Source organism: Phyllostomus discolor, chromosome 11 (assembly GCF_004126475.2).
Source record: "Phyllostomus discolor isolate MPI-MPIP mPhyDis1 chromosome 11, mPhyDis1.pri.v3, whole genome shotgun sequence".
NCBI lineage: Eukaryota > Metazoa > Chordata > Mammalia > Chiroptera > Phyllostomidae > Phyllostomus > Phyllostomus discolor.
In genome coordinates, this window is record NC_040913.2 from 72,954,650 (window position 1) to 72,982,629 (window position 27,980).

General features: G+C 54.3%; 2 protein-coding genes across 2 annotated transcripts in view; one reads left to right on the forward strand and one right to left on the reverse strand.

The window, feature by feature from the left end:
• The first annotated feature begins 5,286 nt into the window (after positions 1-5,286).
• On the forward strand, positions 5,287-9,483 carry BRF2 (BRF2 RNA polymerase III transcription initiation factor subunit). Its single transcript, XM_028526916.2, has 4 exons — positions 5,287-5,570; positions 6,308-6,367; positions 6,821-7,142; positions 7,996-9,483. The coding sequence occupies exons 1-4, from the start codon at positions 5,306-5,308 to the stop codon at positions 8,711-8,713; spliced, it is 1,365 nt and encodes a 454-aa protein (XP_028382717.2). The 5' UTR covers positions 5,287-5,305; the 3' UTR covers positions 8,714-9,483.
• ADGRA2 (adhesion G protein-coupled receptor A2) overlaps positions 9,274-27,980 on the reverse strand; it is a 38,030-nt gene continuing 19,323 nt past the window's right edge. Inside the window, exons 3-19 of the mRNA XM_028526524.2 lie at positions 21,339-21,410; positions 20,982-21,053; positions 20,747-20,818; positions 20,307-20,470; positions 19,678-19,891; positions 18,991-19,155; positions 18,242-18,440; positions 17,374-17,523; positions 17,086-17,247; positions 16,127-16,351; positions 15,706-15,922; positions 14,827-15,035; positions 14,070-14,197; positions 13,630-13,753; positions 13,005-13,150; positions 12,396-12,485; positions 9,274-12,142 (exon numbers count right to left, since the gene is read on the reverse strand). Of these exons, the coding sequence (XP_028382325.1) occupies positions 10,873-12,142; positions 12,396-12,485; positions 13,005-13,150; positions 13,630-13,753; positions 14,070-14,197; positions 14,827-15,035; positions 15,706-15,922; positions 16,127-16,351; positions 17,086-17,247; positions 17,374-17,523; positions 18,242-18,440; positions 18,991-19,155; positions 19,678-19,891; positions 20,307-20,470; positions 20,747-20,818; positions 20,982-21,053; positions 21,339-21,410 (3,679 nt within the window). The 3' untranslated portion in view covers positions 9,274-10,872. The remainder of the gene's footprint in view (positions 12,143-12,395; positions 12,486-13,004; positions 13,151-13,629; positions 13,754-14,069; positions 14,198-14,826; positions 15,036-15,705; positions 15,923-16,126; positions 16,352-17,085; positions 17,248-17,373; positions 17,524-18,241; positions 18,441-18,990; positions 19,156-19,677; positions 19,892-20,306; positions 20,471-20,746; positions 20,819-20,981; positions 21,054-21,338; positions 21,411-27,980) is intronic.

Genomic DNA, 27,980 nt, shown 5'->3' on the forward strand with positions numbered 1-27,980 from the left:
GGTCCCGATGCCCTTTCTCCTGCAGAGGATGGAACGCCTTTCTCTATGACACACGCCTCACCTGGGCCTGCTGCAGCAGCTGTGGGCTTTCCCAGAGCCAAGTGAAAGCTGCTTCTGGCCTTGCATATCAAACATTCATTTTCAGGCTGAACCTTGACTGCAAGAGGAAGGCCCATTTATCGAGTTCCCACCTTTCACGAAGCACATCCATCCCCTGTTCCCCCACTTGGTCTGTAGATTTCTCTAAGTAATGTTATACATATGCTTGGGGGCGGAGGAAGAGAAATCCTACATTCCTCACTACCAAGAGGTAACTACTGTTATTTTGATCTGTGGTCTCAGCATTTCTCCCTTATACAAATAGATACATTTTTAAATGAAAACGAGAACACGCAGTAGAGTGTTCAGAACATTTCTGCATGCTTTTAGATAACCTGCAACAGGAACCAATAGTGATTCAGAGGGAGAATCTGCCTGGGCTAACCACCCCCTGTCATAGAAGAGCTGTGGCAGCTGCAAAGGTGATCCAAGTCACTTCCAGCCCAGGTTATCGTCACAGCCACCGATGGCGAGAATGAGGACTTGCTGGGGGGCGGTGGGGACCCTGTCTCCCACCCCCATGGAAAACTGTCACAGGGTGTAGTTACCACTCTTGGATCTGGGCCAAAGTATCAGCAGCATCAACCCAGTCTCTAAGCAAATGGATGCCATGCCTGAGGCTTCTCATTAGTTAGCCTCTTGTGATCTGCAGTCTTCCCTGTGCAGGGAAGGCGGGACCTGTCACTCCACATTCAAGGCTGGCTTCCTTGCGCTCTGTGGGGCCAGCATATTCCAGAGCCACAGAACCTCCTGAGGGAGAATGTCCTCACTTAACCTTTTGATGTTCAACTATTTTACACAGAAACCTGTATCCTGAGTCCTGGAAATTGTCACCCTGGTGACAGTGATAGGCTCTGGCGGAGTGGAGAGAAAGCTGCTTCTGTCCTTGCATATCAAATGCTCACTTCAGGCTGAAACTTGCCTGCAAAAGGAGTTCCTACTGTTCTCTAAGCACTGACTTTTAATTCTCATCAAAGTAGATAAGATCTCCATTATGCAGATGAGTTTCAGGCCTCAGAACTTTAGTGTGCATAGGGTTACACAGTGAGCAGTTAAGGCAGGACTTGAACTCACCTGTCTGACCTGGAGGTCTGGAACGGGGGCAGCACACACGGCCTGTTTCCTGTTTTTGTACAGCCATCAAGCCAAGAATGAGTTTTACTTTTTTTTTTTGTTCAAATGTAGTCTAGAGATCTAATGCACACACTGATAACCATAGTCAGCAACACAACCTTGAATACTGGTGATTTTTACATTTTTTAATGATGAAATCAAAATGACACTATTTTATGACACATGAACATTACATGGAATTCGAATTTCAGTATCTACCAAGTTTCATTGGAATACAGCCATGCTCATTCTCTTGTTTATGACCCTTTCTACGCCACAGCAGCAGACTATAATAGCTGCAACAGAAACTTTATCATACACCAAACCTAAATATTTGTTATTTGCTCCTTTACAGAAAAGGTTTTCTGACCCCTAGTCTAGGGTCACTTTCGGGAATCAAGAAGATGTTCTGATTCACTTGGAGTCCTGGACAGTTGGAGCAAGCAGGGCAAGTGAAGACCACACAACTCAATCCTCCCTCCAGAGGAGGCCAGATGAGCCTCTCAGTGAGGGGAACTTCCCCCCGAAGAGGGAAGTTCCAGATAAGGTGACTGGTGTTCAGGGCCTCAGTCTATGCAGTGAAAGGGGGCCTGTGACCACCTCCTCAGAGGCCTCCTCTATCAGATGCCTTTGTTCTTAGGAGTTCAGGAAAGTGAACACATAAATCCTCATCCCTGGAGAGGGCCAATGTGTTGGGGTCGAAGAATGAACAATGCAAGAGGGAAAAGTGTGTATGAGTGAGGGAAGTTCTTCGGCAGCAGGGTTTAGGGAGTCCTGGCCATGCTCTGCACCGTGGCTGTCCCCAGTGAGCATTGGTGAAGAATGAGTGTCCAGGGCAGCACTGAGGCGCTGGGAAGGGAATCCTGTCAGAACAGCTTGAAGGCCCCAGCCAACTGCCAGGCTTAGTGTGACACAGCAGAGAGTGTTCTCGGGGCTCAGAGTGAAACTGGTTTTGAGTGACATTTCAGGCAACTGAGCTGGGCGGAGCCCAGGAGCAAGGCCACATTAAGGACCTGAGAGCAGCCCAACTCTCCCTAGTTACTTGCTCTAGATTGGAATGATTCTGCCCCTGAGAAAGTCTGTGTGTTGCTTCTGGCATGCCCGCCTAGGACAGGCATTCCCAGGAGTTGAACGGCTCTTTGCTGGGCGCCAGCCCTCACTGCGGGAGGTGTTCCTGGGACCCAGGGATGAGAAAGCAAGATCGTTTCCTCAGAGACTCGCAATCAAAAGGCAAGTCATTCCGGCAAACAACAAACTAGAATACACACATCTAGCCACAGGAGGACTGGTGGAGAGCTTCCTTCAGGTCTCACACCATCAGTGCCTTCCTCTTTGGTCTCCTTTCTAGAAAGAACTGTGGCCTTATGGTCAGTATTTCCCATATGAACCATGGCTGGAGTGGCGTTTCCAAAGCCTCCCCTTCACAGTAGCTTTCTGCTCAAATCCAACCCATTCTGGGAACTCGGCATTATAAAAGCCTGTGTATCAGGTACCCTGTGAGCTCTGGTGATACAGAGATAAGAAACGAGGTTTCGGTTTCACAGATGGAGGTAGGGGAGAAGGGCTGGAGGAGCATCTGTTAAACAGATCATCACTACCTTTGAATGATGGTAACTCTTAGAAGTGTTTGTAGCAATGGGAAGGGCACTGGGGGTGATATATCTGTCCTGGTTTTCCAGAGGAAGGCCAATCAATTTTCTAAATCAATTTCTTCTTGGGAGAGTGGAGAATCCCAGACTTACACGCCTTGGTAGAGTGCGCCACCTTCTGGCTTGGGCCCTGCCCACCTCCCAGCCTGTCAGTGTCCAGGGGCAAGGCCCTTTTATGCTATCACACACTTGTGACTGGGAAGGAAAATCACCCCTCCACCCCGACTGGTGCTGGTTGGTGGACCATAAAATTACTCTTCCACTTTACTCTAGGTCATGTGGGAGAAAGCAGAATTTTAAGACGTCTGTCATGTGTAGATGACTTTAATAAAATCCTACCCTTAAAAAAATGCTATGTTCAAGATCTGTGCAAAATCAGGGATGAGAGGAATCTTATGCTGCTCTTGTCTGATAATGTAAAGAGCTACTCTCATGGACGATTATGTTGTTTTTAGGGACATGTTTCCCTCCTCAGTAAGAACGTCGACTGTACTGTCTAAAAGTGACTCAGAAATCCTGAGGTGTGTGGGCACACGAGCATGCAAGTATGTCTCAATATTTATCTGCTAGACAACCAGAAATAAATTCTCATCACACATATCACACTAGTGGGGAAGTCTAGAAGAAAGGGGATTTGAAATGCCCAAGGTTGGTGCATGGATTATAGACAACATGCTATCTTTTTTTATCATGTATGTCCTTGTTCCTCATTGTGGTCTAGGGAATCCACAGTCTCTTTAGGCACTGATGGAGCCATCCATACCTGACTGACCACTGATTATAGCTCCTTTCAAAGAACCTATAGCTCTGTCTGATGAGATTCTTTTCATTTTAAGACTCAAATGCTGTTTGAGGATGAACTGGATGCATGGTCTTGACATTTCAGACTAATAAGCACCATTTTTCTTTAGGATTTTTTCAGCTCTAGGATACATGCTAATTTACCGATCTTCTAAAGAAAGCAGCTGTAACCTGTATCTCATTCCTCAAGGGAGTGTGTAATCCTATTTGTTAAGGGGCTAACACGGCACCCTTACTTTTCAATTCATTCTGCATAAGTGCTGTTCAATGGTTTTCTGTTCCCAATGGGAAGGGATGAACTCATTCTGCACCCCCGACTTCCAATGCAAGGTTGAAATTTCTCCCAGAACATCTACAATCTAGTAATGCCAGAGGCCTCCCTGAAATTCTCCATTGTTAGTCTGAGGAACAGAAATGTTCCACACTTGCTATAATGACTCCCATCTGCTTTCTTGGAGTCATCAGGATAGGCCTCTGGCTGTACTTGTCATTTAACTCAACTTCCTTATTTTTCAGTCACAACTGATTCCAAAACCCCCAAGCATTAACATATTTATTATTAAAGTGCAATATAGATTTACTTTTAAGAAAATTTACTCTCTTTTTGGTGACTTTTGATTTATACTCCAATATGGCATATTTTTTAATTAATAAGCTTGGTTTCTGTAACAGTGTCAAGTTTGCTTAAGATTCTTTGATCTATACTAGCAATTTTCAAACTGTGTGTCACAAGAATTTTTAAAACATGCAATACCTGACTGACTAGTTAGGGCCACTGACCTCTTTCCCCTTAGACTGTCAAATAAAAAAATGACAACAGCCAACACAACAATAGCCATCCAGTGTGAATGAATCAAAATTATACCTATTTTTTGCCAGATAGGCAAAAAATATATTTCCTGGTGTGATGTGCAGTTTTAATAATTAATTTATGTGTGTCATGAGATGAAAAAGGTTGAAAACCACTAATTTATACTATACCAAGCTATACCAAGGAACTTTGGAGCCAGAATTTTGGAGCATCTTAAATCTCAAGCTTTTAAAAACATCTACATCTGTTTGAGCCCTTCATTTTGCCACAGGCTACACCACTCTATATTCTTTCATTCCAACTCACTGACACATTGCTTGCCTAGACTCTGAACACATTTGAGTTTGCCACTCTAGATTTTAATTCTATTCCCTCATTCTACAGCTGAGAAAAATAGACTGCAAAGAGGGGCTACAAATTGCTTGAGGAAGCCGCTCTGGAAAGCAGAACGCAATTTCCTACTCTCACTACGCTCACTACTCTCCCTTTTAGGGGCTTACTGTACTTTGTTCTATGGTCAAAATCAACATTTGTTACCCATTAGAAATGGAGAATCTCGGATTCCCCTAGCGTCTTAGAAAAAAAAAGAATTGTTTGGGGACAGCAACAATATCTTGTCTGTTATGTGGGTCCATGTAGGCGAACATTCACCCAAATTCAACTCCCAGTCTGACCCGCTTCAAACCACCTGAAGACAACTGGGAACCCAAAGACATAGTCCAGGCCAGGAACCTCCTCTCCTAGCTTACGTTTTCACCCGAGTCTTCAAAGGCACGGACCGGAAGTAGCCTGCTGTCGCAGAGCGGAGAGAATTCGTGTTGGCCGGAAGAAAATGGTGCATCCCTTAAAAGGTTCCCCTCTTAGTTTCTGCTTCCGCACAGTTGCTGTTGGAGACGTTGAGGTGGGTACGCGAAAGCTTCCGGGGAGTTGGGCAGGCTGCGAGATGCCTGGCGGAGGCCGCTGCCCCGACTGCGGCTCCGCGGACCTAGTGGACGACGCGCACTATTCGCAGAGCCAGCTAGTGTGCTCTGACTGCGGCTGCGTGGTCACCGAAGGAGTTCTTACTACAACCTTCAGCGACGAGGGCAACCTCCGAGGTACCTGTGCCGTCCTTTCCAGGGGTGTGGGTAGAGCCTGGGGCAGTGGAAGGACTGAAATCAGATTTCTTTTCTGCCCATTCTTTGTCATGTACACACTTAAATACGGGGGGGGGGGATCTAAAGTGAACGAGTGAGCTGCAGAAGGTTAGGGACTACCGTTCACGCCTGTTTTCCTAACATCTAGTAAAATAACGGGCACGTAGAGTAAATATAAAAAAGTTCAATAAATGGAACAAAGAGAAACAAAGTTCTGCGCAGTTTACTCAGCCTGGTCGTGGTGGAAATATTGTGGCTCAACTCTACAAATACAGCACATGATATTGCCCCGAAGTAGTTTTTAGTACTAATTGGCAAAGCATATATTTTTTCCCCCTTCAAGCTTGCCGTTTCCCAGTCCCTGATTAGTGCAGCCCTGAAGATCTGCAGCCAGGAAAATTGCCCGGATTGTGTTTCTGAGAGGGTACAGATTTGAACTGATATTTATGAAAACTTGGAATTCGTAGAACTTCAGTACAGTCCTAATTTTCCTCAGTGTCTGCATGTTTGATAGTGCTTGTGGACACAGGCAATCAGACGGACCTTTAATGTACATAGATGGGCACCTTCTGTGAGACGGCAAGCAGGTACCTAGTGATCTGAATTCTGCTCCCTGACTTTGTGTGGTGGGAGTGCAGGGGTTTGGTGGATAAAGGCTGAACAAGGTACTTGTCCCCCCCCCCCCCCCTTTTTTTCAGAAGTAACATATTCCCGAAGCACAGGGGAAAATGAACAAGTTAGTCGCAGTCAGCAACAAGGTAAGAATCAACCTTTTATGACACAGTGGCTTGAAAGCACATTTGCCTGATCGTCCTGCCTGTGTGCTTACTTTTCCTGATTTCAGTGTTACCATGTAAGGTAGAGCAGAAGAGAGTGGTGATTAGACGTAAAGGATGGAGATGGTTCTAGGAGAGGCAGTGTAAGTTTTGGGTTTGCTCAGGGGTGTGTTTGAGGTAGACTCAAGGAGTCCAGATCAAAATTTGCCTTGACCCTGAATCAAGCCAGCCTCTTGGACATGGTGGGCTAAAAGGTGACTCTTCCCATGAATTTCTTTGTGCTTTTAGAGTGATCTACTAGGTAGCGTTCCTGTTATCGTAGGAAGATACTGTATTACGTGTGTATCTCACATTAGAGGCGAGTTTAGCAGAAATTGCTAGGAGCTGCACAAGAGCTCCTTTGACCCCTCTTATTCTTGCTGTGGGTTTTCCTAGGTCTCCGTCGAGTGAGAGACCTCTGTCGAGTTCTGCAGTTGCCGTCCACATTTGAGGACACAGCAGTTGCTTACTACCAACAGGCATACCAGCACTCTGGCATCCGTGCTGCCAGGATGCAAAAGAAGGAGGTGCTGGTCGGGTGCTGTGTCTTAATCACCTGCCGGCAGCATAACTGGCCCCTAACCATGGGGACCATCTGCACCCTGCTATATGCAGATTTGGATATGTTTTCTGGCACCTACATGCAGATAGTGAAGCTCCTGGGGCTGGATGTGCCGTCTCTGTGCTTGACAGACCTAGTGAAGACCTACTGTAGCAGGTACCTGCCTGTGGGAGACGTGGGGATGGGGTGGGTCCTGAAGCCTTTTACCTTTGGCTGTCTTTTTTTGACTAAAGCCCATCTAAAAGGATGCTGGAGAAAAATCTGTCCTCCCTCTCCTGTGCCTACTACTACCAAGGTTAATCCATTGTACATTTCTAGAAGGTTATAATTTTCAAAATTCTTTGTTCTCACAGCAACCTAATGATGTACGAAGCTAGGGATTGGCTTGGCACAGGGCTCCTGAGTTGCACCCCTCACGTGTGTGGCCCGCGTGGCTTCACGCAACACCACTGCCTCAGCGGGATCAGCTGCGAATGAAGCTGAAAGACTATGAAGTAATATTAGTAGATGACAGAGCTACAGTTAGAAGCTAATCCTGTTTTTGTTTTGTTTTTATAGTACTTGTATTCTTTCATTTTTTTCTGGCAGATAGAGTAGAAAGGAAAGGCTATCGGTATCAAAATAGTCTTGGGTTTGAAGCTTGGTTTCTTCCTAGCCAGGTGACTATGGGCAAGTTTTCAATTATAAATTCACATAACAAGGTGCAGAGAAGGCAAAAGCACATCTGTAAAACATTTAGAGGCTGGCGGGGGTTGCTCAGCAAATGTTAGCTCTGCATTCTCCTGCCCTTGACCTCACAAACAGGACTCACCCAGTCTTCTCTCGGTGCCTGTATGAAGCTTGCTGCCCAGCAAGCCTGAGTGTTCCCAAGAGGCCAGAAGGGCTTGCCCCTCCTGAGCAGACTGTTCTTCCTCACTGCGGAAGAGCAGCCTCCCTGCTGGCACTGAGCACTTCGGAAGGGCAGCCTTCCATAGGCACTGAGACAAGACTCTCATTTTGGTTATTTCAGCTTCAAACTGTTTCAAGCCTCCCCATCTGTGCCCGCCAAGTACGTGGAAGACAAAGAGAAGATGCTGTCCCGAACACGGCAGTTGGTGGAGCTGGCAGATGAGACGTGGCTGGTGACTGGGCGGCATCCCTTGCCTGTCATCACTGCTGCTGCCTTTTTGGCTTGGCAGTCACTGCAGCCTGCAGCTCGTCTGACATGTTCCCTGGCCCGGTTTTGCAAATTGGCAAACGTGGACCTGCCCTACCCTGCTGCCTCCCGCTTACAGGAGCTGCTGGCTGTGCTGATGCGGATGGCCGAGCAGCTGGCCTGGTTGCAGGTTCTGAAACTTGACAAACGGTCTGTGGTGAAGCACATTGGTGACCTGCTCCAGCACCGCCACACTTTGATCCGCAAAGCCTTTCGAGAAGGAACAGTAGAGGTGGAGGCCCAGGAGAAGGAGCTGCAGGGACAGGGACAGGGTCAAGGACAGGGAAATGGGGAAGTGGTCAGTAGTCCCGTAGAGTTGCCAGAGGGGAAGCGACCAGCTAGTCCTGCCCTTCTCCTCCCACCCTGCATGTTGAAGCCCCCAAAGCGGGTCTGCCCTGCCCCCCCTGCCTCCACGGTCACTGGAGACGAGAACATTTCTGATAGTGAAATAGAGCAGTACTTGCGTACCCCTCAGGAAGTGCGGGACTTCCAGAGAGCCCAGGCTGCCACAAGTAATCCTAACCCTCCCTGATGCACCTTGGGGGCTGAGAGGAACACTACTCCGTTCTGACAGCAACTTGATAAAAGGCTGTCATGTGCAGAGAAATAAGTGTGTACAAGTCCTTATGTGTTGTCTTTCCTGTTTAAAGGAACCAGGAGGGGCTCTGCAGCTCATTGGAGCCCAGGTCCTGGAGCAGAAGTCAGAAGGAATGTAGGGACACCTGGGCTGTTCCCGTTCTTGCGTGCCAGGGAGCAGGGCACGTGTGTTCACATTCTGTGGGATGGCTTTCCTCTCAGACTCTTGAGCGAACACCAGGCTCTGCCCTGCTCCTGGTTTGAATCGGATATGCTGCTGCTGCTGCTGCTGCTGCAGGGCCGACCGGCCTCCCGACCAGTTGGCATTTCCAACGTTACGCCCTCATAGGGCAGGGGCTGGGCAGCTCTTGGCCCTGTGTCGTTTCCCAGGTGTTGGCGGGTTAATGGGTATGGTATCATGAGATCCTCTACCTCATAACAAAAGGACCGTGGGTGGACTAAAGTTAAAGCTCAAAGGGTTTTGCAAAATTTTAATATATTAAAACAAGAGGCATCTGCTAGAAAACATTCTATTGTATAAAACCCGAGCTTTTAAAAACATGTTTTCTTTGGCACTTCTCATCCCCTCCCTCCCCTCTCCCCAGCGTATTGCAAAAAGCTCTCCAGTGCTAAGGCATTGGCAGGGTATGTAAACAGCAGCCAGCGTATGTGGAAGAATAATACAAAGCTTTTTTTTTTCCTGTCTAATATTGTCTGTGCAGCAAGCATAAATAACAGGATCCGTCCCAAGGCGTGTGGGTTTCCTTTTGTCCCCTGTGTCTTCGTTCACCTTGGTGATCAGATCAGGCTGGGGGGACCTGGACCAGGTCTTGTTTTCATGATGCTGTTTACAAGGCCCCAGGCTCCCTCCACTTTTACAGGGTCCTGTGGTACAAGGCTGGTGGTTGCTTTGTAGGTTGGGGGAAAAATAGGAGTGCTGGTGTTTAAAAGTGGAGGCTCAGGCCCCAGGGGAGCTGTCGGGACCGTGCCTGCCACCTGGAAGGGTTTGGCCTGGGCTTCCGTGCGGTGGGAAGCTGGTCTGATGTTTTGGAGGCTTCCCCCTAACAGGGAGCTAGAGGTCAAGTGATTGGGATGGGTCTTCGTGTGGCCTCATGGAGGCAGGGAAGTACTTCTCCTTAGTCCCTTGGTGTTGGGAGGCTGAGACTGGAGGCGTGGGTCTTGTACGTGAACAGAAAGTGCTTCTCCAACATGGCTTGCAGTCCTGTGCAGGGGCCCCATTCGGGGCATTGTTTATAGGGCTAAGTTTGAGGCTGGACTGATGTCAGCCCCAAGTCCAAGCACTGCCCTCTACTTCCTTCAGATTATCCCCAGGCACCGTCAGCCTCTTAGGTGGCCCTTGGCTTGTCTTCAAGTGCCACCTTGGAGCCCTGCTATATGGTATGTGCACCACTCACGTGGGAACGGTATCCCTCCCTAATTGTGCACCTGCCCCTCCCCCCACTTGATCTCCCAAGCTGCCTTTCACACTGCTCCACCTTCTCTTGCATAGTTAATCTGAAAAGCAGCACCTTATCACCTCCAGTTGGTCCTGGTCCCTTGGCTCATCTGCTAAGGCTGGCTCCCCAGTTAGCCAAAAACTGGGTGAGGGAGAGACCCTAGAATCTAGGCACAGATGGCTGACTTCAGAAGAGTGCAGTGAGAGAACATTGTTCTCGTGCTCCCATCCGTGTTTTCCTAGTGAGGCCAGCGACCACCAGCGAGGCAGGTGGACAGGATGCGGCAGCACCTTTGGAGGAGCCTGCCTGGGCTGTGCGGTGCTGGTCCACGATTCATCACTGCAGGCTGACAGGCCCTCCCCCTACCCTGGACGGCACTGAAAACTGCCCAAACTAGCCTGGGCTGCGACGGAGATTATCCTGCTGTGGCTCTGGGATTGTCTGTCGCTACCCTAGAGGCATGGCCCTCTTGGCGGTGGTAGGCCCTTGCCTATTCCCCACCCCAACCTCCAGAACCAAAGCTGGTGAGCCCGGGTGCAGCCCTGGGCGCTTCCACCTCAAACCTGTTGACGTACCGACCGACGTCTTTGAGGCCTCCCGAGAAGCCGGGCTAATAAACCCAGTGGCCAGCATGTCCTAAAGTGTCACTTGACCCACCCTAGACGGTGGTCTCGCTCTTCCAGAGGCCTGTCTTCATGCAGCCGCCCCCTGCCGCCTCGGCGCCAGAGGCCATGGTGATGTCGTCGTACTTGCCGCCTTTGGGGGCGCCATTCAGACTGGCGGTGTTGAGCGGGTAGGAGCGGCGCTTGCTTTCCTTCTCCAGCACGCCCTTGAGGTTGTCCCGACTGGCGCTGCGGCGCTGGCCCGGCCGGCTGGCCTCTGGGAGCGGCGCGGCGCTGGTGTCGCTGCCCTCCGACGGCGTGAGTGCAGGCTCACCTTCCAGCTGGAGGCGGGCGCCAGGGCTATTGCGGCTGCTGCCCGGGTAGCTGTCGGATGGGCTGTTGTGCAGGCTGCCGCTCTCGCTGGACAGTAGCTCGGGCGCCCCGGATGCTGCACCCCCGCGCAGTGCCTTGAGCCGGTTCTTGCCTCCCGCCTCCCCCGTGCGGTGCCCCTTGGCCCGACTCTTGTGCGCTCGGCGCCCGTGGGGCAGGTTGTTGGGGTGGCGGGGGGCGAGGCTCCCTCGGGAGCCCACGGGCTCTGGCTCCCCTTCTCCACGGGCCACCACTCCTGCCTCGCACACCTGACTCTGGGCCAACTGTAGGTTGGTGAGCTTGCAGGGACCCAGGGCCGGTGCATGGCCACCGCTGCTGCCACTGGGGGATGACTTAAGGGAGGCGGGTCCCTCTCCGAACACCGGGGAACCGTCGTCTGGGATAGAGGCGGGCACGGCTGGGGGTGAGGCGCGCGAGGCCGAGGCAGGGGGGCAGCAGGCGCGCCAGGAGGCCCTAACGTCCCTGCGCCTGGCACAGTGGTGGGTGAAGACGAAGAGGCCCAGGGCCGAGGCCGCCACGCCATACAGACAGCTGCACACCACCCGGGGCAGCCAGCGCTGGGACACCGCCAGAGCCCCGCAGGCCCACATGGCCAGGTACAGGAAATGCGTGGTCACCAGCGCCCCCAGCTGGACTCCCGGAGAATAGAGGCCATCAATATCCTCTGGGGGTCCAGGCGTCACCACCCCCGCGCTCCCGGTACCCAGAAGGGAACCTGAGTCACTCAGGAGGGGGCCACTGCTCCTGAGCCTGGTGGAAACTCTCAGCTCCTCCCCTGGGTCCAGGGAGACCCTGCTCGTGCCCCCCTTTGAGCTCTGTGCCAGAGGACCCCTCAGACGCAGCCCTGCACACAGGAAATAGATCCAGGTGATCAGCAGAATCAAAGCCACGGGGATGTAGAAGGCTCCTAGGCTTGGACGCCACACCAGCCAGCAGCTGAGGGGAGACACAGGCAGCGGATGAGGAGGGGGCGCAAGTCTGAGGCAGGGCCCATAGACTGGGTGGTTGGGGACGCAGAGGATACAGTGAGTTGACAGGCAGAGACTGGCGTAGTCAACATGCACGCGCTTGGGTGGGATCGCTGGCTGGGTGGGCCCAGCAGGCGCCCCTGCCAGTGGACTAGAAGGCAGCTGGTGCTGGGGTGGGTGGGTTTGGGGCAGGCAGGCAGGCAGGCAGGCAGCGTGCTCACTAGGGGCTGTGGTCCCGGTAGTTGTGGATGTTGACAGCAGCTGTGATGCCGCAGATAATGAGTGGGATCCCTCCGGCGATCAGATAGAACCTGGAGGGGAATGGGTTGGGGGGTCAGAGAGAGAGGGAACAAGGGGGAGGAACCAGGTGCTCAGAACCCTTGACCCAGGATCTCTGTCCCATCTCCTTTCCCCTTTAAATTCTGTCAATTTTTCCCCCCAGGGATGCAAGGCCCCTTCAGGGCAGGCTTGATAGATCCCTAGGGGACGTGGCCAAGACTATTCTCAGGGACAGAGGCCACACTGCTCTCTCTCCTGCTAACTACAGAGGTCAGAGGGTGCCACTCAGGTTCCTGGGATCCCTGCCCAGTGCCCTTCCCTGCTATTGTTGCAGTCACTTCCTTCCCTGGCCTGTCGGTCGCCTCAGACGCCCTAAGGACGCACCCACTATGTGACCTCCAGCAACCTAGTGCCTTGCCTCTCCTGTCTTTGGAGTGTGGTTTGCCGGGACCTCAGACCCACCCTGCATCCACCCGGAGAGAATCGATTTGGTGTCTTAACCACCCTCTGAGCCCTCTCCCACTGCAAAGCTGACATCTGGAAGCATGTACCGGAGCATGGGGCGGGGAGCAGATGGGGCAGAGTCCCCTTCCTGTGGAGGGGGCGCCCTCCAGGTGAGCTCCTTGTGGAGGACGCGGGCCTTCACACCCATCCAGAGCAGTGTGGACAGTGAAGAGTAGTGCAGGGTGATGCCCACCTGCGGGATCAAGGCGCCGAGGCTGGGACTGCTACTGGGTCAGGGGCACTGGGCTGCTACCGCCGGCACCAGGCCAGAGCCTCAGCCCTACAGGGTGCTCCCCTCCTCCCACAGTCCCAGGCCCCAGGTCCGCCCAGATCCTCCCCCAGGTTCTGTCCCTGCTGTTAACTTCTACTTCCACCCCAGGTTTCCCCCACTCTGGTGACTCTCCATGACCTTGTTATGGCTGTCTGGTTCGTCCTCGGCCTCTCTTCCATGGCAGGCCCCCACTTTGAAGTCCCACCTCCAAGTTTCTCTGCTTCTACCCCCTCTACTCTCAGGCCCCCCCCCCCCCTGAGTAAGACTGGACACAGAACGATGGTGTGGGGGCCTGCTGGCATGAGCCCCTGTTCCCTTCCCCCACACCTCCCTGCTGCCTAGGCTGCCATCACTAATCTTGGAGGTTCCCCAGCCACCACTCCAGCCCCCTTTCCTCTTACCGCCTGGCAGACCATCTGGTAGTTGGTGAGGGTGATGCCTCCTGCAAAGACGGCGGAGGTCATGGCCATGTGGAAGCACAGGTTCAGCAGCATGTGCCAGCCCTTCCGGGACACGTGGATGGAGCTGCCCCAGAAATAGCAATTAATGGGCCACCTGGCCCAAGGTCAGGCCCATGGGAGCTCAAGGCCATTGGGAGGTCCAGAGAGAGGTGCCGATATCTGTGTGCATGCATGTATGTGAATGTGATAGAGGCCCCAGGACAGGTCGGCCTTAACCCACAAAATGTGCTGCCCAACCCCAGGACTTCAAATAAAATGCTGGGCAAGAGCCTGGGAAAGAGACATGGCCCCACCTGGGAGAGGAACACCTGCCAGTACTTGGTGAGACCATCCCTGCCCCAGCCTTCCCGCCACACCCGCTTCCCCGAGGGAGCTCTCACCTGTGGTTGAGGATGTAGGTGATGATGGTGGAGAAGAGGCAGAGCAGCAGCAGGGCTGTGCAGGGGTACACGACCGGATGAAGCCCTGCACCCGAGCCCCCCACCTCCCTGGGAAAGGCACTCAGCTCCTGGAAAGAGTAGGAGAGAGGAAGTGTGTACCAGGAAGCCAGGAGGAGAGGCCGTCCCACGGAGTCCTGCCAGGGCCAGTCCCCCGGCCAGTTTTCCTCCTTCCAAGCCCAGCCGGCTGTGGTCCTCAGCATAGTCTGTCTGGGTAGGCAAAGATGGACGTGCCAGGCATCCACTCTTAGAAGGTCGGCCTATGTAGCATTAATAATCTGCCGCCTACCTTTCTGGGGGCTTTTCAGAGGGGGAGTCTCTGTCTACAATACCGCTGCATGCCTGCTCCAGGTCTGGGAAAGTGGGGTGTGGATGTGGTCAGGGAGGGGGAGCTAGACAGGGGTGAGTGAGGAACGTGGCCAGAAAGGAGAGTGGTTGACAGACTTTTTTCCACTTTAATAACCTGGATCTCAGGGAGTACAGGCCGGGTCTCGAGAGACCGGGCTGGGTAGTTCTAGCTCCTGCTCTCTTATTTCGGGAGAGGAAGCAGGATGTCCCCGTCTCCTGAAAGGTGCGAAGTGTGGGGGAGACCAGAGGGACATTTCCCTGAGCCCTCAGGTGACCAGAGAACCTGCCCCCAGCCCCCGGCATACCTGCCTTGTGCCCTGTCCTTCTCGCCACCCGACCCGACTCCACTCACCATGAGCACGGCCACGTTGCCCAGGTGCTGGCAGTGCAGAGAGCTGGCGTTGGGGTGGCTGGAGCGGAGCTGGCAGCCTTCGGCACTCCAGCCCCCAGCCCCGCCCGCCCCCTCCTGGCTCCACCAAGCTGCCACGGGTTCAGCCCCCTCAGCCCAGTGGCGCAGCGAAATGGCCACTGGCTCCGTCAGGTTTCCCACGCCACAGCCACCTACGGGGGAAGAGGAGTCCACACAGGCACGCGCAAGGCCACAGGAGGCTGGCGGGTGGGCGGCGGGGGGAACTGAGCAGCCGCCAAGCAGGTGGGGAAGACCCGTGCGTGGGGTGTGCCCTGGGCTTGCTGGATGGAGTTGGATGCCAACGCGAGCCTGCCCTGCACACCCTCAGTCTAATGAGGGGACACCAGGGTGAGTCAGAGTGAAAGCACTGGGAGGCGGCCCACTCTAAGTGCCGAAAGAGCGGTGGTGACATGCCCTGAAAGAGAGGACTCCAGGGCTGGGGTCAGGGACGAGAAGGTGGAAGGTCACGCTGAGGGAGCAGAAGCCTAGGTGAGGAGAGGACTCAGGGGGGTGTCCCTGGGAGGCAGAGGTGGGACAGAGGGCGGTCTGGGTGGGCTGATGGTTTGTACTTATAGCCCTTTTGAAACCTGACAAATCTGGCATATAAATCCCGGTGTCTTCCTGAACCTTTTCTCCAATGAGCCCTTTCTTTATGGGATGGCTGTGTCCCCCATCCTCCTTGGAAAAGGTGAGGGCCACCATTCTCTGCCACCTCCACCGGGGTGTTAGGGGGTGCTGGAGGTGAGGGAAGAGCAGGATGAAGGGGCGCAGGGTGGACACTTAGGAGGGGCCCCACGAGGTACCTGGAGTTCAACCCCTTACTTGTTCCTGCGAAGATGACAGGGGTGGCCACGCCGCGCCTCTTGCCGGGCCCCACAGCTCCGGGGCGGGAGGTGTTGCCGTGGCTGCGGAAGAGGCGGCCATTTCGGAAGACGAGCAGTTGCAGGGTGCAGTCTGGGGGTGCCGGGGGCGCCAGGGCAGCCGGAAGGGACGAGAACAGGCTGGGCGGCAGCTGGATGGAGGCCAGGGCCACGCTGTTCTGGGGTGTGGGGGAGGACACAGGATGTCCTCAGAGAATTCCTCAGAGACACCCGATCCTCTGGGACTCGGATGTTCCCCAGCCCTTCCTCCCACCTCCCCACCTCCGTTGCTGGCTCCAGCGTCCTGTCATATCATCTGCCTCCACCAGGCTCCTGCATCTCGGCATCTCCCCTGTTAGTGTCCTCCCTGCCCCGGTGCCCACCTTGATGTGGAAGGACGACAGAGAGATGTTGGGCCTCCCGGTGGTACAGCGGAAGCGCAGCTGCTGGTCAGCCAGGGGCTCCGGCTCGGGAGAGGGGTTCTGGCCGAGGCCTGCGGGCCGGGCGCCGGGCCCGCTCACCTCCCTCCTCTGGAAGGCTGTGCAGGTCAGGCCCACGTAGCTGTTTGGCTTGATGAGGTAGGCCTCCAATGCCACGTTCCTCGAGTTCTAGGGATAGGGAGCTCGTCACCCGACCCTTTGAGATCGGTGACTCCCTTCTGGCCCTCTCTCGCCTGAGACTGCACAGGCCCTCTCAGCAGATCTGCTCAGGCCGGGCCCCTGTACCCTTCTTCGCTCCTCACTGTCTTCTCCGCTCCTCACTGTCTTCTCCAGGCGTGGCCAGTCTTACGTCTGCCGTGGAGTCTCCCCAGTTCCTGGCTACGGTGCCTCCTTCCTCCTAAGGTTCTTCCTCCCACTCGTGCACGCCCACCTTGTGTCTTGCTTGCTGCCTCTTAACACGGACTAGTTCTGCTTCCCCAGCTAAGCTGCAGAGCAGGGTGCATGTCTAACCTCCTGCGACACCCAAAGGGACCAGCACAATACCTTGCATGTGGAAGGTGCTCAGCCGTGTTGTTAATCGGTTCACGACCCACCACAGGGAACAGGAGTCTGCATTCCCCCACACTCCCATCAGCGCAGTGTTACCCCCTACAATTTGGTTCCCCACCATAACGCCTGCCTCCCTTCTCCAGGGTCACTGGCCTCCCTCTCTTTGCACTTCCCCTGACTATTCAGGATTTGATTCCACTCGGCTGGGAGTCTAGTCAAGTCAGGGGGTCGTGGCAGGTGCACAGCTGGAGGACCTGCTGCCTGAGACCGAAGCGCTTCCCTTCTGGACGACTCTAAGTCCCCTCCCAGTGCCAGGCTCCCTGAGGAGCTCCCTCCCAGCTGACCCACATTACCACAGAGATGTGCTGGGCGTGGGGGCTCAAGGCGGCGCCCCCAATGCGCTCCAGGGCACCCACGATGCCGCTGCAGGCCTTGTCCTCTCGCTGGGCCAGCCACAGCAGGTGCTCATCGACCAGCATCAGGTTGCTGGCCATGTCCACCATCACCTCCACCAGCTGTGGGGGAGGGGGGAGTCATGGGGCACGAGTGGGGTTTGGGACCCAGGGACTGGGGTGTGAAAGGCTTGAGCAAATGGGGAGCAGGAGGTTTCCAGGGGCCCCAGAGGCCTGGCTGAATCTCACCTCTTTGATCTGGTCGACGTAACCCAAAAATTTCTGGATCATCTGAGCCACATAGACTACGTCCATCATGTCTGAGAAGCTGGCAGCCTCAGCGGTGTACACACGCAGCTGGTGGGCCAGGGTCAGAGCGTTGGAGGCATTGATGGGCATCTGGGAGTGTTGGGAAAGGACAGGGGACGGTTCAGTCTTTCCCCTTCTCCCCCGGAACCGCCCCTTGCGGCCCCTCCTCTGTGCTGATGCTTCGGGCCCAGTGCCTAGGGAGAGGGGGCCCGGCCCACCAGCTGCATCTGATCAAGACAGGAGGCACTTGGCCCTCGGCAGTGTGGCTCGGTTGGTTGGGCGTCATCGCCCAAAGCTAAAGCTGGCCGCTATGATTCCCAGTCAGGGCACATGTCTGAGTTGTGGGTTTGGTCCCTGGTTGGGGCACATGCAAGAAGCAACGGATTGATGCTTCTCTCTCCCATCAATGTTTCCCTCCCTCCTTTCCTCCCTACCTCTCTCTGAAAGTAAGTAAAATCTTAAAAAACCCACAAAAAGACAGGAGGCACCTGTAAGGAGTGAGCTCATCACAACCCGAGGCAACCCACTCCTAGCACCCCTGGCCCAGGGATCATAGGATGGCTCGTGTGTCCTTGTTTCCCCCTCAAGGCTGCCCTTACTGTGTTAGGAGATCAAGATGCTCGGGCTGGCCGGCATCCTGAGTGCGGCCCCCAGGGTCTGCGTCCCCTGGGAGGAGGGCAGCCGGAGAAGAGCGAGAGCTCCTCGTGGTGCGTGCCCAAGGAGCGGCGGGGCAGTTGTGAGGCCTCTCCCCGTCCCATTCCCTGCCAGCGGAGCTGACGGGCACCCCCACCCCCTGTCCTGGCCTCACCAGCACGAAGGTGTAGAGCACCCGGGTAATGTCGTTGGTGTACAGACAGTGGGAGTAGTCCCCCGGCTCCCAGCGGCCAGCTCGGTCACACCGGCGGGAGGCCCGGGTGCCAGGGGCACCCCCGCTCAGGGGCACCGAGGTGAAGGGATACTGCAGGCAGGATTGGTAGGCTGTGATGCCAGCCAGAGTTCGAGGCCACCTGGGGGCAGAGGCAGGAGTTGCCCATGACCCAGGCCCCTCGAGGCAAGGGCCCCTCCCCTGCCCTTGAAACGGGGATGTTGGAGCCCTTGAGGGAATGAGCCAGAACAGGGGCTTGGGGCCGGCCTTTGAGGGGTTCCCAAACTCCATCTTCTTCCTAACCGTGTTTGTACTGCTAACGCTGCCATTGGTGCTATGGGGGCTAGACTCCAAGTCCCAAGTTCAGGTCACTTCTCCTTTCTGGGCCCCAGTGTTCCCAGTCGTACGGTGTGGAGAACCATACCTCTTTCCTAACTGAGAGGCCATTAGGGTATTGCATGTGTATTCCTGTGGGACAGCTTTGTGAGCTACTAATGTGAGGAATCAAATAAGAACCCTTCACATTTCAGAAGGCATGATCTCGGGGCTGACACAGAGGGAAGTGTTCTCTCCATTTCAGAGTGGAGGTGAGACCCTGGTCGCCTGTGGGCTCAGAGGCAGGAGCTGGGGGTGGGGCGGGGCACCGGGTTGGGAAGGTGGTGGGGTCACCAGGGCAGCAGGGCACACCGAACCTGAAGTCCCCACGGTTGTTGGCGACGCGCTCGGCAGGGCAGTAGGAGGCGGAGGTCTCGAGCACCACGATCTCCACCTTCTTGCTGGCGTTGCCCTGGGCCGTGGACACGGAGCACTCCCACTCGCCTGAGGCCCCCACACCGATGTGAGACAGGGTCAGCTCGCTGCAGCGGGCGGGCGGGCGGGCAGGGCTGGCTTGCTGGCGCTCGGCCATGCCATCCCCCCAGCGCCCCCCCGGCCTGGCCGCCCACAGGCGCCCTGCCCCAGGTGTGCAGGATGAGCTTAGGTTCTTTGTTCTTTAACTGAGTGAGGGATACAAGTACATACTCCTTTCATGGTGGTTGGCCTTGAGGTAATGTTTTTCTGAGCTTCCATTTCCCCATCTTTACCATGGAGATAATACCTCCCTTACAAGTCTATTGGAGAGATTAAGTCTGATAACTCAGGTGAGTATACATTGGAAAAGCTCTAAAGAAATGTCAAGTATAATCATTTTTTTCTATCAGGCATTTAATTTCTGTCCCTTAGCTAGACCACTGACTTAGTCCTGGGTTTTTATAGACATGCACGTGTGCACACCCTCACACAGACGGCATACCCCTGTGGGCACAGCCCCCTTGGGGGCTGGGACATGGGTGCCGTGGCCACCCTCTGCCCTGGCTGAGAAGCGGCAGCGGGGCCTGTACCTGGTGATGAAGGTGCAGTCGTGGATGAGGCTTTCCGCCAGGAGGATGCCTGCCTGCTCATCGCCCTCCACCGGGGCCCGGTTGTGGTACCAGCGGATGCGGGTGTCGTTGCCCAGATAGCTGGCGGAGCACTGGAAGGGCAGGCGGTCACCCTGGAACACCACTTGGCGTAGGGATGGGATGAGGTGGTGCGTGTGTAGCTCCAGGGCCCCCTCTGTGGGAGGAGACGGGAGCCGCGGCCTGAGTGCGCCTGCGCCAATGTGGGAGTGCCCCGCAGGGCAGGGTCCGGCCTCTGCTGCCTGGGGCCTCAGGAAGGAAGAGGGGGCAGGAGAACGCGCCAGCGGTAGGAGCAGGAAGATTTTGGACACATAAGTAAAGGTGGTGCTTTCCACAGCATACTTATCGACCCAGATGAAAACATAAAGCAGCGGCCCCAGAGAAAGTTTAGAAGGTGGTGGAAGATGACCCCCAGTGGGATCTGAGGGAAAGGATACCCGGAGAGCTGCCTACCACCCAGGAATACCGCAGGCAGAGGGAACCTTGAGCCAGCCAGGCCCCTCAGAAGGGAGTCTGGGGCCCAAGGGACAGGGACGACCCCTGGCAGGTGTGCGGGGTGAGGATTTGCTCACCGCAGCGCAGCTGGGCCTCCTGGAGGCCGCCCAGGGCCTGAGCGCGTAGGGCAGTGGGGTAGGCACAGAGCGTGCGCTCGGACAGCTGCAGCGAGTGATTCCGGGCCCAGGAGGGCAGCCAGCGCAGGTGGCAGTCACAAGTCAGGAACTCGGTGCCGAAGTCCCTGCAGAGGGCGGGAAGAAGGGCCATGGAGTGGAGCAGAGGCGTGTGGGCTCACGGAGTGGGGTGGAGCCCCAGGAAGGCACTGAGGCTGGAGAGGGCAAACGTGGGTTTGCGTGCAGCAGCCTAAGGGAAGGCAAATATATGTGGTGGAGTTTCAGCCACTGGCTGTCCTGCCTACTCATGAGGCTGGCCACCGGTCACGATGTCTCGGTGTCTCCCTCCTGGGCAGAGGAGCAAAGCGGGGGTCTTAGTTCCTGGGCTGGGGAGAGATACTCACACAAGCTTAAGGGCTGGCAGCTCATCAAAGACCCCAGGTTGCAGACTGGAGAAGATGTTTCCAGATATGTTTCTGCAGGGGGCAGGCAACAGTAAGACGGATCTTAGGGTCTCCTGGCACCAGAGGGGGTGGGGGAGTGAAGAGCATGCAGAGACCTGGAGGGGTCTGGGGTCGCCTTCCTCCTCCCAATCCCTCCTTTGGGGTGAGCCTTCCCTCTCCCCCTCCCTTCACTCACAGGCGGAGAAGCTTGGGGAGGCCCTGGAAGGTCTCGGAGGTGAGACAGCCAATCCGGTTGTTGGAGAGATCTCTGGAAAGGCACACACACACAACCACAGCGAGTCAGCCACGTGGTAGCACACAGATCAGCTTGTGAGGGACCCACCAGTGTGGCTGGGGCTTGTGTGGGAAGTGGAGTAAGAAAGAAGGCGGGTTGGGGTGTGGCATTTCTGCTCCCAGACAATATGCTGCATGGGGAGGGGGCATCTCTGGGTGGGGGTGAATAGGAGGGGTGGCTGCTCATGGAATCCATGGGACCTTCTCCTGGGACAAGGGGTGGGGCTGGGAGGTTTGGGGGGCAGGACATGCCACTCACAAGCGCTTCAGCTCCCCCAGGCCCAGGAAGGCCCCGGCCTGCACCGTGCTGATGACGTTGTTTCTCAGGTCCCTGTGGAGGAAATGGGAGACCTCGTACCTCTCCCGCTCTGGGGCTGCGCCCCCTGGGGCCCGGCGGCCTCACTCTCACCAGAAGTGTTGGGTCTCAGTCTCCTTCTCCCTTTAGAATCCCAGCTCCCTTTAGCACTGGCTGGGAAGTTGGGTGAAGGACCGCGTCCTTCACACAGGTCTCTCCAGCCTCCCTGCCCGACTTGAGGGGCGCCGGATGCCGAGAGAGGGGGAGAAAGGGCCTCAGGTGAGCACTGGCCTCGAGGTCGGGAGGCCTTGGTGCCACCTCTGAGGTGCCCCGAGGGTCTCACAGGGCAGGTGTGAGAATCATTCCAAAATGGGCATTATACTCTTTTGTAAATTGCTCTGCAAAGGTAGTCTTCTTCAGCCTGGCTGTTGAGAGGTGTTTTATGGCTCTCCTGTGAATCTCTCCATTGGGCAAGTGAGGAGCTAGGGCAGGCTGCCGGCTGCTGACCGCATGGTGCTGCTGACCAGGTCCCGGGGTCCGGACTCCAGGGCAGGGCTGTAAGTCACCTGGAGGCCGGCCCCTCAGGACAGAGGTTTGCTCACAGTCCTGTGCCTGTCTCCCCCCAGGGTCCCCTAGGAGCCCACAGCGCCGAGAGAAGGTGGCAGGGAAAGCACCACTCAGGGCTGAGCTCCAGCAGGTCACAGACAGGACAGAAGATGGTGAAGTCCCCTGTGACCCCCCAGCCCAGACTGAGAAGGGGGCTCATGGCTCTCCCTGCCAAAGCCTCAGGGGAATGTCTGGATTGTGGGCAGGAGGGGGTTAAAGGAGCTAGCTCCCCGCTGAAAGGAGAGGAAATGGGTGTCCAGGATGGGGAGGTGCTGTCCCACCAGGGGGCCTGTTTTCGAACTGACCGTCCCAATTGGGGACGTAAACACACACACACACAGAGAGAGAGAGAGAGAGAGAGAGAGAGAGAGACAGACAGACACACGGGAAGGAAACACCCTGCTCAGCTCTGCCCATGGCCAGGGGTCCTCATACCTCAGCTCCTTCTCATACTCAAGACTCTGCCGGCCTCCATAACCCCGAGGCCCCTTGGGGAAGAAGAGAAAGCCACCAGAAGGGGTCAGCCTCCTAGAGGGGTGGCTTCCCTACCCAGGCGTGCTGGGCGCGGGCCAGGAATGTGTGAGCGTGCAGACCCCAGCACGCTCCTGGAGAGTGGAGACTGCAGAGGACTGGAGAAGTGCCCCGCCTGGCCAGGGCTGCCCTTCCTGCCTGCCACCCCCCTTTTGCTGCCCAGACACCCCCTTCACAGCCCCCCTCCCCTGTGCGGTGCTGTTCCAGCATGTGCCCCCTGGCCCCTGTTGGGGTCTGGCCATTCTCAGGACTCTGTATCCCACCCCCATGCGGGGGGACAGGCAGAGGGAAACACATTCCTCATTGTGTCACTTCCCTTCATGGGCTGCCAAGGGGCCGAGGCTACAGCCCCCCGCCCCTTCCCTCTAGTTCACTTGTGTTTATTCTCATTTCCTCCCTGGCCCTCCTCGAGAACCCCCACCCCGCCTGCCCCACTGATGCTATGCAGATGGGAGCAAGGCGGCCTGGGCCTGCTCGCCTGCCCCAGCGCCTTCCTGCCCCGTGTTTCCTGCAGCCTGGCCATGCCAGGGCCTAGTGAAAGGGGAGCTTCCCTCAAGTGTTGGCACCCCTTCCCCCTCACCTCACACCCGCAGAGGGGCTTCCTGGGTGACCAAGGCAGCACCTCAGTTGCCCCTGGGATTTGGCTTGCTCTCCTGGACCGGCCAGTCCTGGGTCCTGCTTCTCACCGGGCTGAGCTCTGACAGGCCAGTGGGGTTGGGCCCCCACATAGCAGCTGACTCCTGGTCTCCGGTCCCTAAACAGCTCTGGGGTGGTGCCCTCCTGAGCAGCAAGAGGGTATGCTATGATAGAACTTTTTTTAGAAACTATGAGGCCCTTATAGGGTGGTGGTTCTCTGCCCCTTTCTTGCTTAGCACACATCCTTTTGAAAATTTGATGATGGCTATGCTATGGACTCCTGCTGCCCTACCCACCCCGCCAGTGCATACATCCAACATTGTGCATGTGACTTCAGGGGCTTGTGGAACCCAAGTTTGAATCCCCGTTCCGCACTGTCTAATTAGATCCCTTCGTTTCTTGGGTGAAGTCATGAGGATGCACAGATGTTTCTGTGATGTGGGATTCCCCCCCCCCACCCCGCCGCTTCCACAAAGCTGCGTGATCTTGGAACATGGAGAAGGTATGCACACGGATGGAGCCTCCCCTCCACCTGCCCCGTGCCCAGCTGGGACCAGGCTCCCTTCACTCAGCACACCCTTCTCCCGGTGTCTGGGCTGATGTGGAGGAGAAGGAACCCCCATGACAGAAGTCAGGGGAGGGGGGACTTCTGGGAGCAAATCGTACCCTATTCCCTTCTTGAGAAAACAGCTCAGGAAGCTGAGTGTGTAAGAGTGTGTGTGTGAACACAAGTAACAAAACAGCAGATTGATAAGTTGGACTTAATAAAAAAGTTAAACCTTTTGATTTTTAAAGGACACCATTAAGAAAGATGACCCATGGAATGAGAAAAAAATTTCCATAATCCTATGCCTGATAAGGGACTTTTATCCAGAATTTACAAAGAACTCTTACAGGTCAGTTATAAAAAGCCAAATAACCCAGCTGAAAAAATAGACAAAGGATTTACATAGACATTTCTTCAGAGGATATAACATAAAAATGACCCATTAATGCGTGAGAAGATGCTTAGCACAATTAGTCATTATGGAAATGCAAATCGAAGCCACAATGAGATTCTGTTACCACGGACAGTCACTCAGAGTGCCGAGGAGCCGCCCCATTGGCCAAAGGGCACGGGGAGGTTCTTACACTGAGCGCCTCAAAAGAAAGATGAATGGCTAGGGCCCAGGCACGCCAAAAGCTAGAAAGATGAGGGGAGAGGACCTGAGTACACTGAAAGCTAGAAAGGTGAATGGATAGGGCCCCCTGAGCCCAAAGCTAGCAAGATAATTGAATAGAAAAATAAAAGCTCTCCCCTCCCCTCCCTATCCCTACAAGAACCATGGGCTTGAGCAGGAAAGGCTTGGTATAGTCTTTGAGATGAAAGTCCACCATTCCCCCAGGTAACAGCACCTGAGTAAATCGCTTTCCTTTTTTACCAGCACCTGTCTTAAGAGTTTGGCTTTCACTGTGGTGGGCAGCCAAACCTGCATTTTCAATTACAGTTTTGGGTGGCCCAGGTTGTATAGCGTGGACCTCAGGAAGTCCAACAGGGACTTCCTGGGGCCCCAGGTGGGGGTCCCGGCTGCCGGTGGCAGACTGACCCCCCAGGAGCAGACCGTGAGGACTGCTCAGCAGCTGTGGAGAGCTTTTCTCAGGGAATGCCCCTGCACTCCTCAAGGCACCAGCTGTCTGAAACACTGGGCTGGTGAAAGGAAACGAGTTTTGGGGAGCAGATGGAATTCAAGACTGGGTAAGTTGAACCAGCATGCGCACTGGAGGTCCTCTATCCCTGCCGCTTGGGCTTTGTGCCACTTGGGTCTGGTCAGGGCCATTGGCGGGACTGGCTGGTAGACTACTCCTGTCGCTTGGGCTCTGTGCCACCTGGGCTTCGTGCCACCTGGGCTTCGTGCCATTTGGGTCTGGTCAGGACTACTTGCGGTGTTGGCTGGCAGGAAATAAGATGCTAGGACTTGCTTGTGAGTGCTCATTTGGACAAATGGAATTATGGATCCAAGTTTGGTTCATATGTTCCCTCTTTGTCTGGGTCTTTCTATGGTTATGGTTTTGGGTTTGTACTTTCATGCCATCCACGTTCTGTTTCGACTCCTGAAGGGAGCCCACTGGGCCAAATTTTAACAGATTGGTCCATGTATAGCTATAATCCAATGACAAAGAAGGAATTGGTTTTCTATTGTAAAACTGCTTGGCCTATGTATACTTTATACCATGAGGAAAAATGGCCCCTAAATGGTCCCCTAAGTTACTACACCATCATACAGTTGGAATTGTTGTGCTGATAGTCAGGGAACTGGGACAAAACCCCTTACGTCCATACATTTATGTCTTCACACAAGAAGGATTCAGCAAAGGGAACAGACTGATCCTGCACAGAAGGGAACTGACTTCAAATCCCCTACCTGACAGCGGGACCCAGGAAGAAAAGGAAAACGAGAAGATGAGTCTCTTGAATGCCCTGAACCCAGGGGACCGAGGATTAGCAGCAGAAAGATTTCTTCCACCACTACCCTTGCTGCTAGATGCCCCTGCAATAGGGCCCAGAGGGGCAACAACCACACCTCTATATATATGATGAAGGAATAGTCTCTCCCTTGAAGATCCAGCAGGGCACACAACTTGGCCAAGGGGCAACCCTACGCAGAGCAGGACAACTCCCTTTAAGGCAATACCCTACAGGTGCAGTAAATCAGGGAGCTCAGCCCACTGGCTACTATTGGGTCAATACTCCATTTTCCACTTCAGATTTACTGAATTGGAAGAATTCCAACCCCTCATAGAGATCCTCAGAAAATGGCAGATCTTATCACCTCCATTTTTGCCACTCACCATTCAAATGGGGCAGATGTACAGGCTGCCCTTAACATCTTGGTAATGGCAGACGAAAGGTGGCTAGTTATAAATAAAGCTAATGAAAAGGCTTGTTACCTCCATCAAGAAAATCCCAATGGGACCCCCAACCGAGCCAGAACAATCCCCTTGACAGATCCCAACCAGGACCTGAATTGCGGGGACCTAGCCTTCCTTGAACGTTACAAAAGATGTACACCGGAAGGGCTTAAGAAAGGGGTGCCTGAGGAAAAGAGCCTGAATATGTTACAGGCTATTCATCAAAAATCAAGCAAAGATCCTTCTGAATTTTTAGAATGGCTCTATCAGGCCTATTGAAAGCACACTGATGCTGCCCTGGCTGGCGTGGCTCAGTGGTTGGGCATTGTCCTGCAAAGTAAAAGGTCATCAGTTCAGCCCCTACTCAGGGCACATACCTGAGTTGTGGATTTGGTCCCTAGTCTGATCATGTATAGGAGGTGGCCAACTGATGTTTCTCACATCGACATTTCTCTCCCTCTCTTTTTCCCTTCTTTCCTCCCTCTCTAAAAATGAATAAATAAAATCTAAAGAAAGAAAGAAAGAGAGAGAGAGAGAAAGAAGAAAAGAGAGAAAGAAAGAAAGAGCAGGCACACCAATGCTGACCCACGGGCACCAGAAAATGTCTGGATAGTAAATATGACTTTTATTGGGCAAAGTGCCTTGGATATCAATAGGAAGCTCCAGTGTTTAGACAGGGCTTTGGGAATGAATCCCTCCCAGTTGGTGGACATAACCTTTAAAGTTTATTATGCTTGGGAGATAAGGAAATTAAAGCAAGCCACGTTTTCTTAGAAATAGTGTGGAAATACCAGAAAGAGAGGTGGGGCCCAAAAAGAAAAGGGAAAGACCCATAGGTGCCAATCAACGTGCCTATTGCAAAGAGGAAGGCCATTGGAGAAAGGACTGGCTGAGATTAAAAAAAGAAAAATTGTAGAAACCCTCACTGAGAAATGTTAGAGAGGAATGACAAATCTGATGACAAATGAGGAGACCCAGGGGCTCCCCTAGACAACTCCCAACCCCAAACTGTTTCCCCACGGAAGCTTGGGGTGCAACTGACAGTGGGGAACAAGCTAGTTGATTCCCACGTAGATACGGCAGCTACATACTCAGTGCTAAATACAAAACTAACCAAGAAAGTTCGGCTATGGTGTTGGTTACTGGAGTCACCAGAGAATTACAGACAGTCATTCCTTCAGCCTGTAGAATGCCAGCTTGGTAATCAAAAACTTATGTATAATTTTCGAATATGCCAGACTGCCCCATTCTATTGTTGGGCCAAGATTTACTTTGTAAATTGCATGCACAAGTAACCTTTTCCCCTGAGAAGCAGCAACTGTGTTTAGGAGTCCTGCTGGAACATGCTCTGCAGCTCCACGTGCTCCTGACTTGCCCCGAAGGGCCCAGAGGTGAATTCTTCCCACCTGAGATCTATGAGCAGGTTGACTGAGCTGTCTGGGTTGATGGAACCCTGGGTCTCACTTTAAAAAGCCACCTGCAACACCACCTCTTAAAATATAAAGCAGTCTACCAGCTTCTCTTGTTCAGCAGTGCCATCCTCCAGGCACTGCACATGTTGCCTTCTGAAGACAGCAATTCTTTTCCCTCACATAAAGGCTTCCCTCCATTCTTGACACTACCTCTTCCTTTAGTAGACAGCAAAGACCTCTGGGGATAGGTTAGACTACATCCCTTGACAGCAGGAAGAAACTATAAAAGATGAGACCTCCATCCATTTACCCTTATAAGATTACAAGGGTCCAGAGTTTTGAAGGGGGCAACTGTTACTCACAGACAGCCACTTCAGAGTACTGGGGAGTCTCCCCCATGGCCGGGGTAGCACAGGGGGAGGTAGAGGTCCTCACACTGAGTGGTGCCAAAAGCTAGAAAGACGAATGGAGAGGGCTTCGGCATGCTGAAAGCTAGCAAGGTAGCTGCATAGAAAAAAGCCGTCCCCTCCCT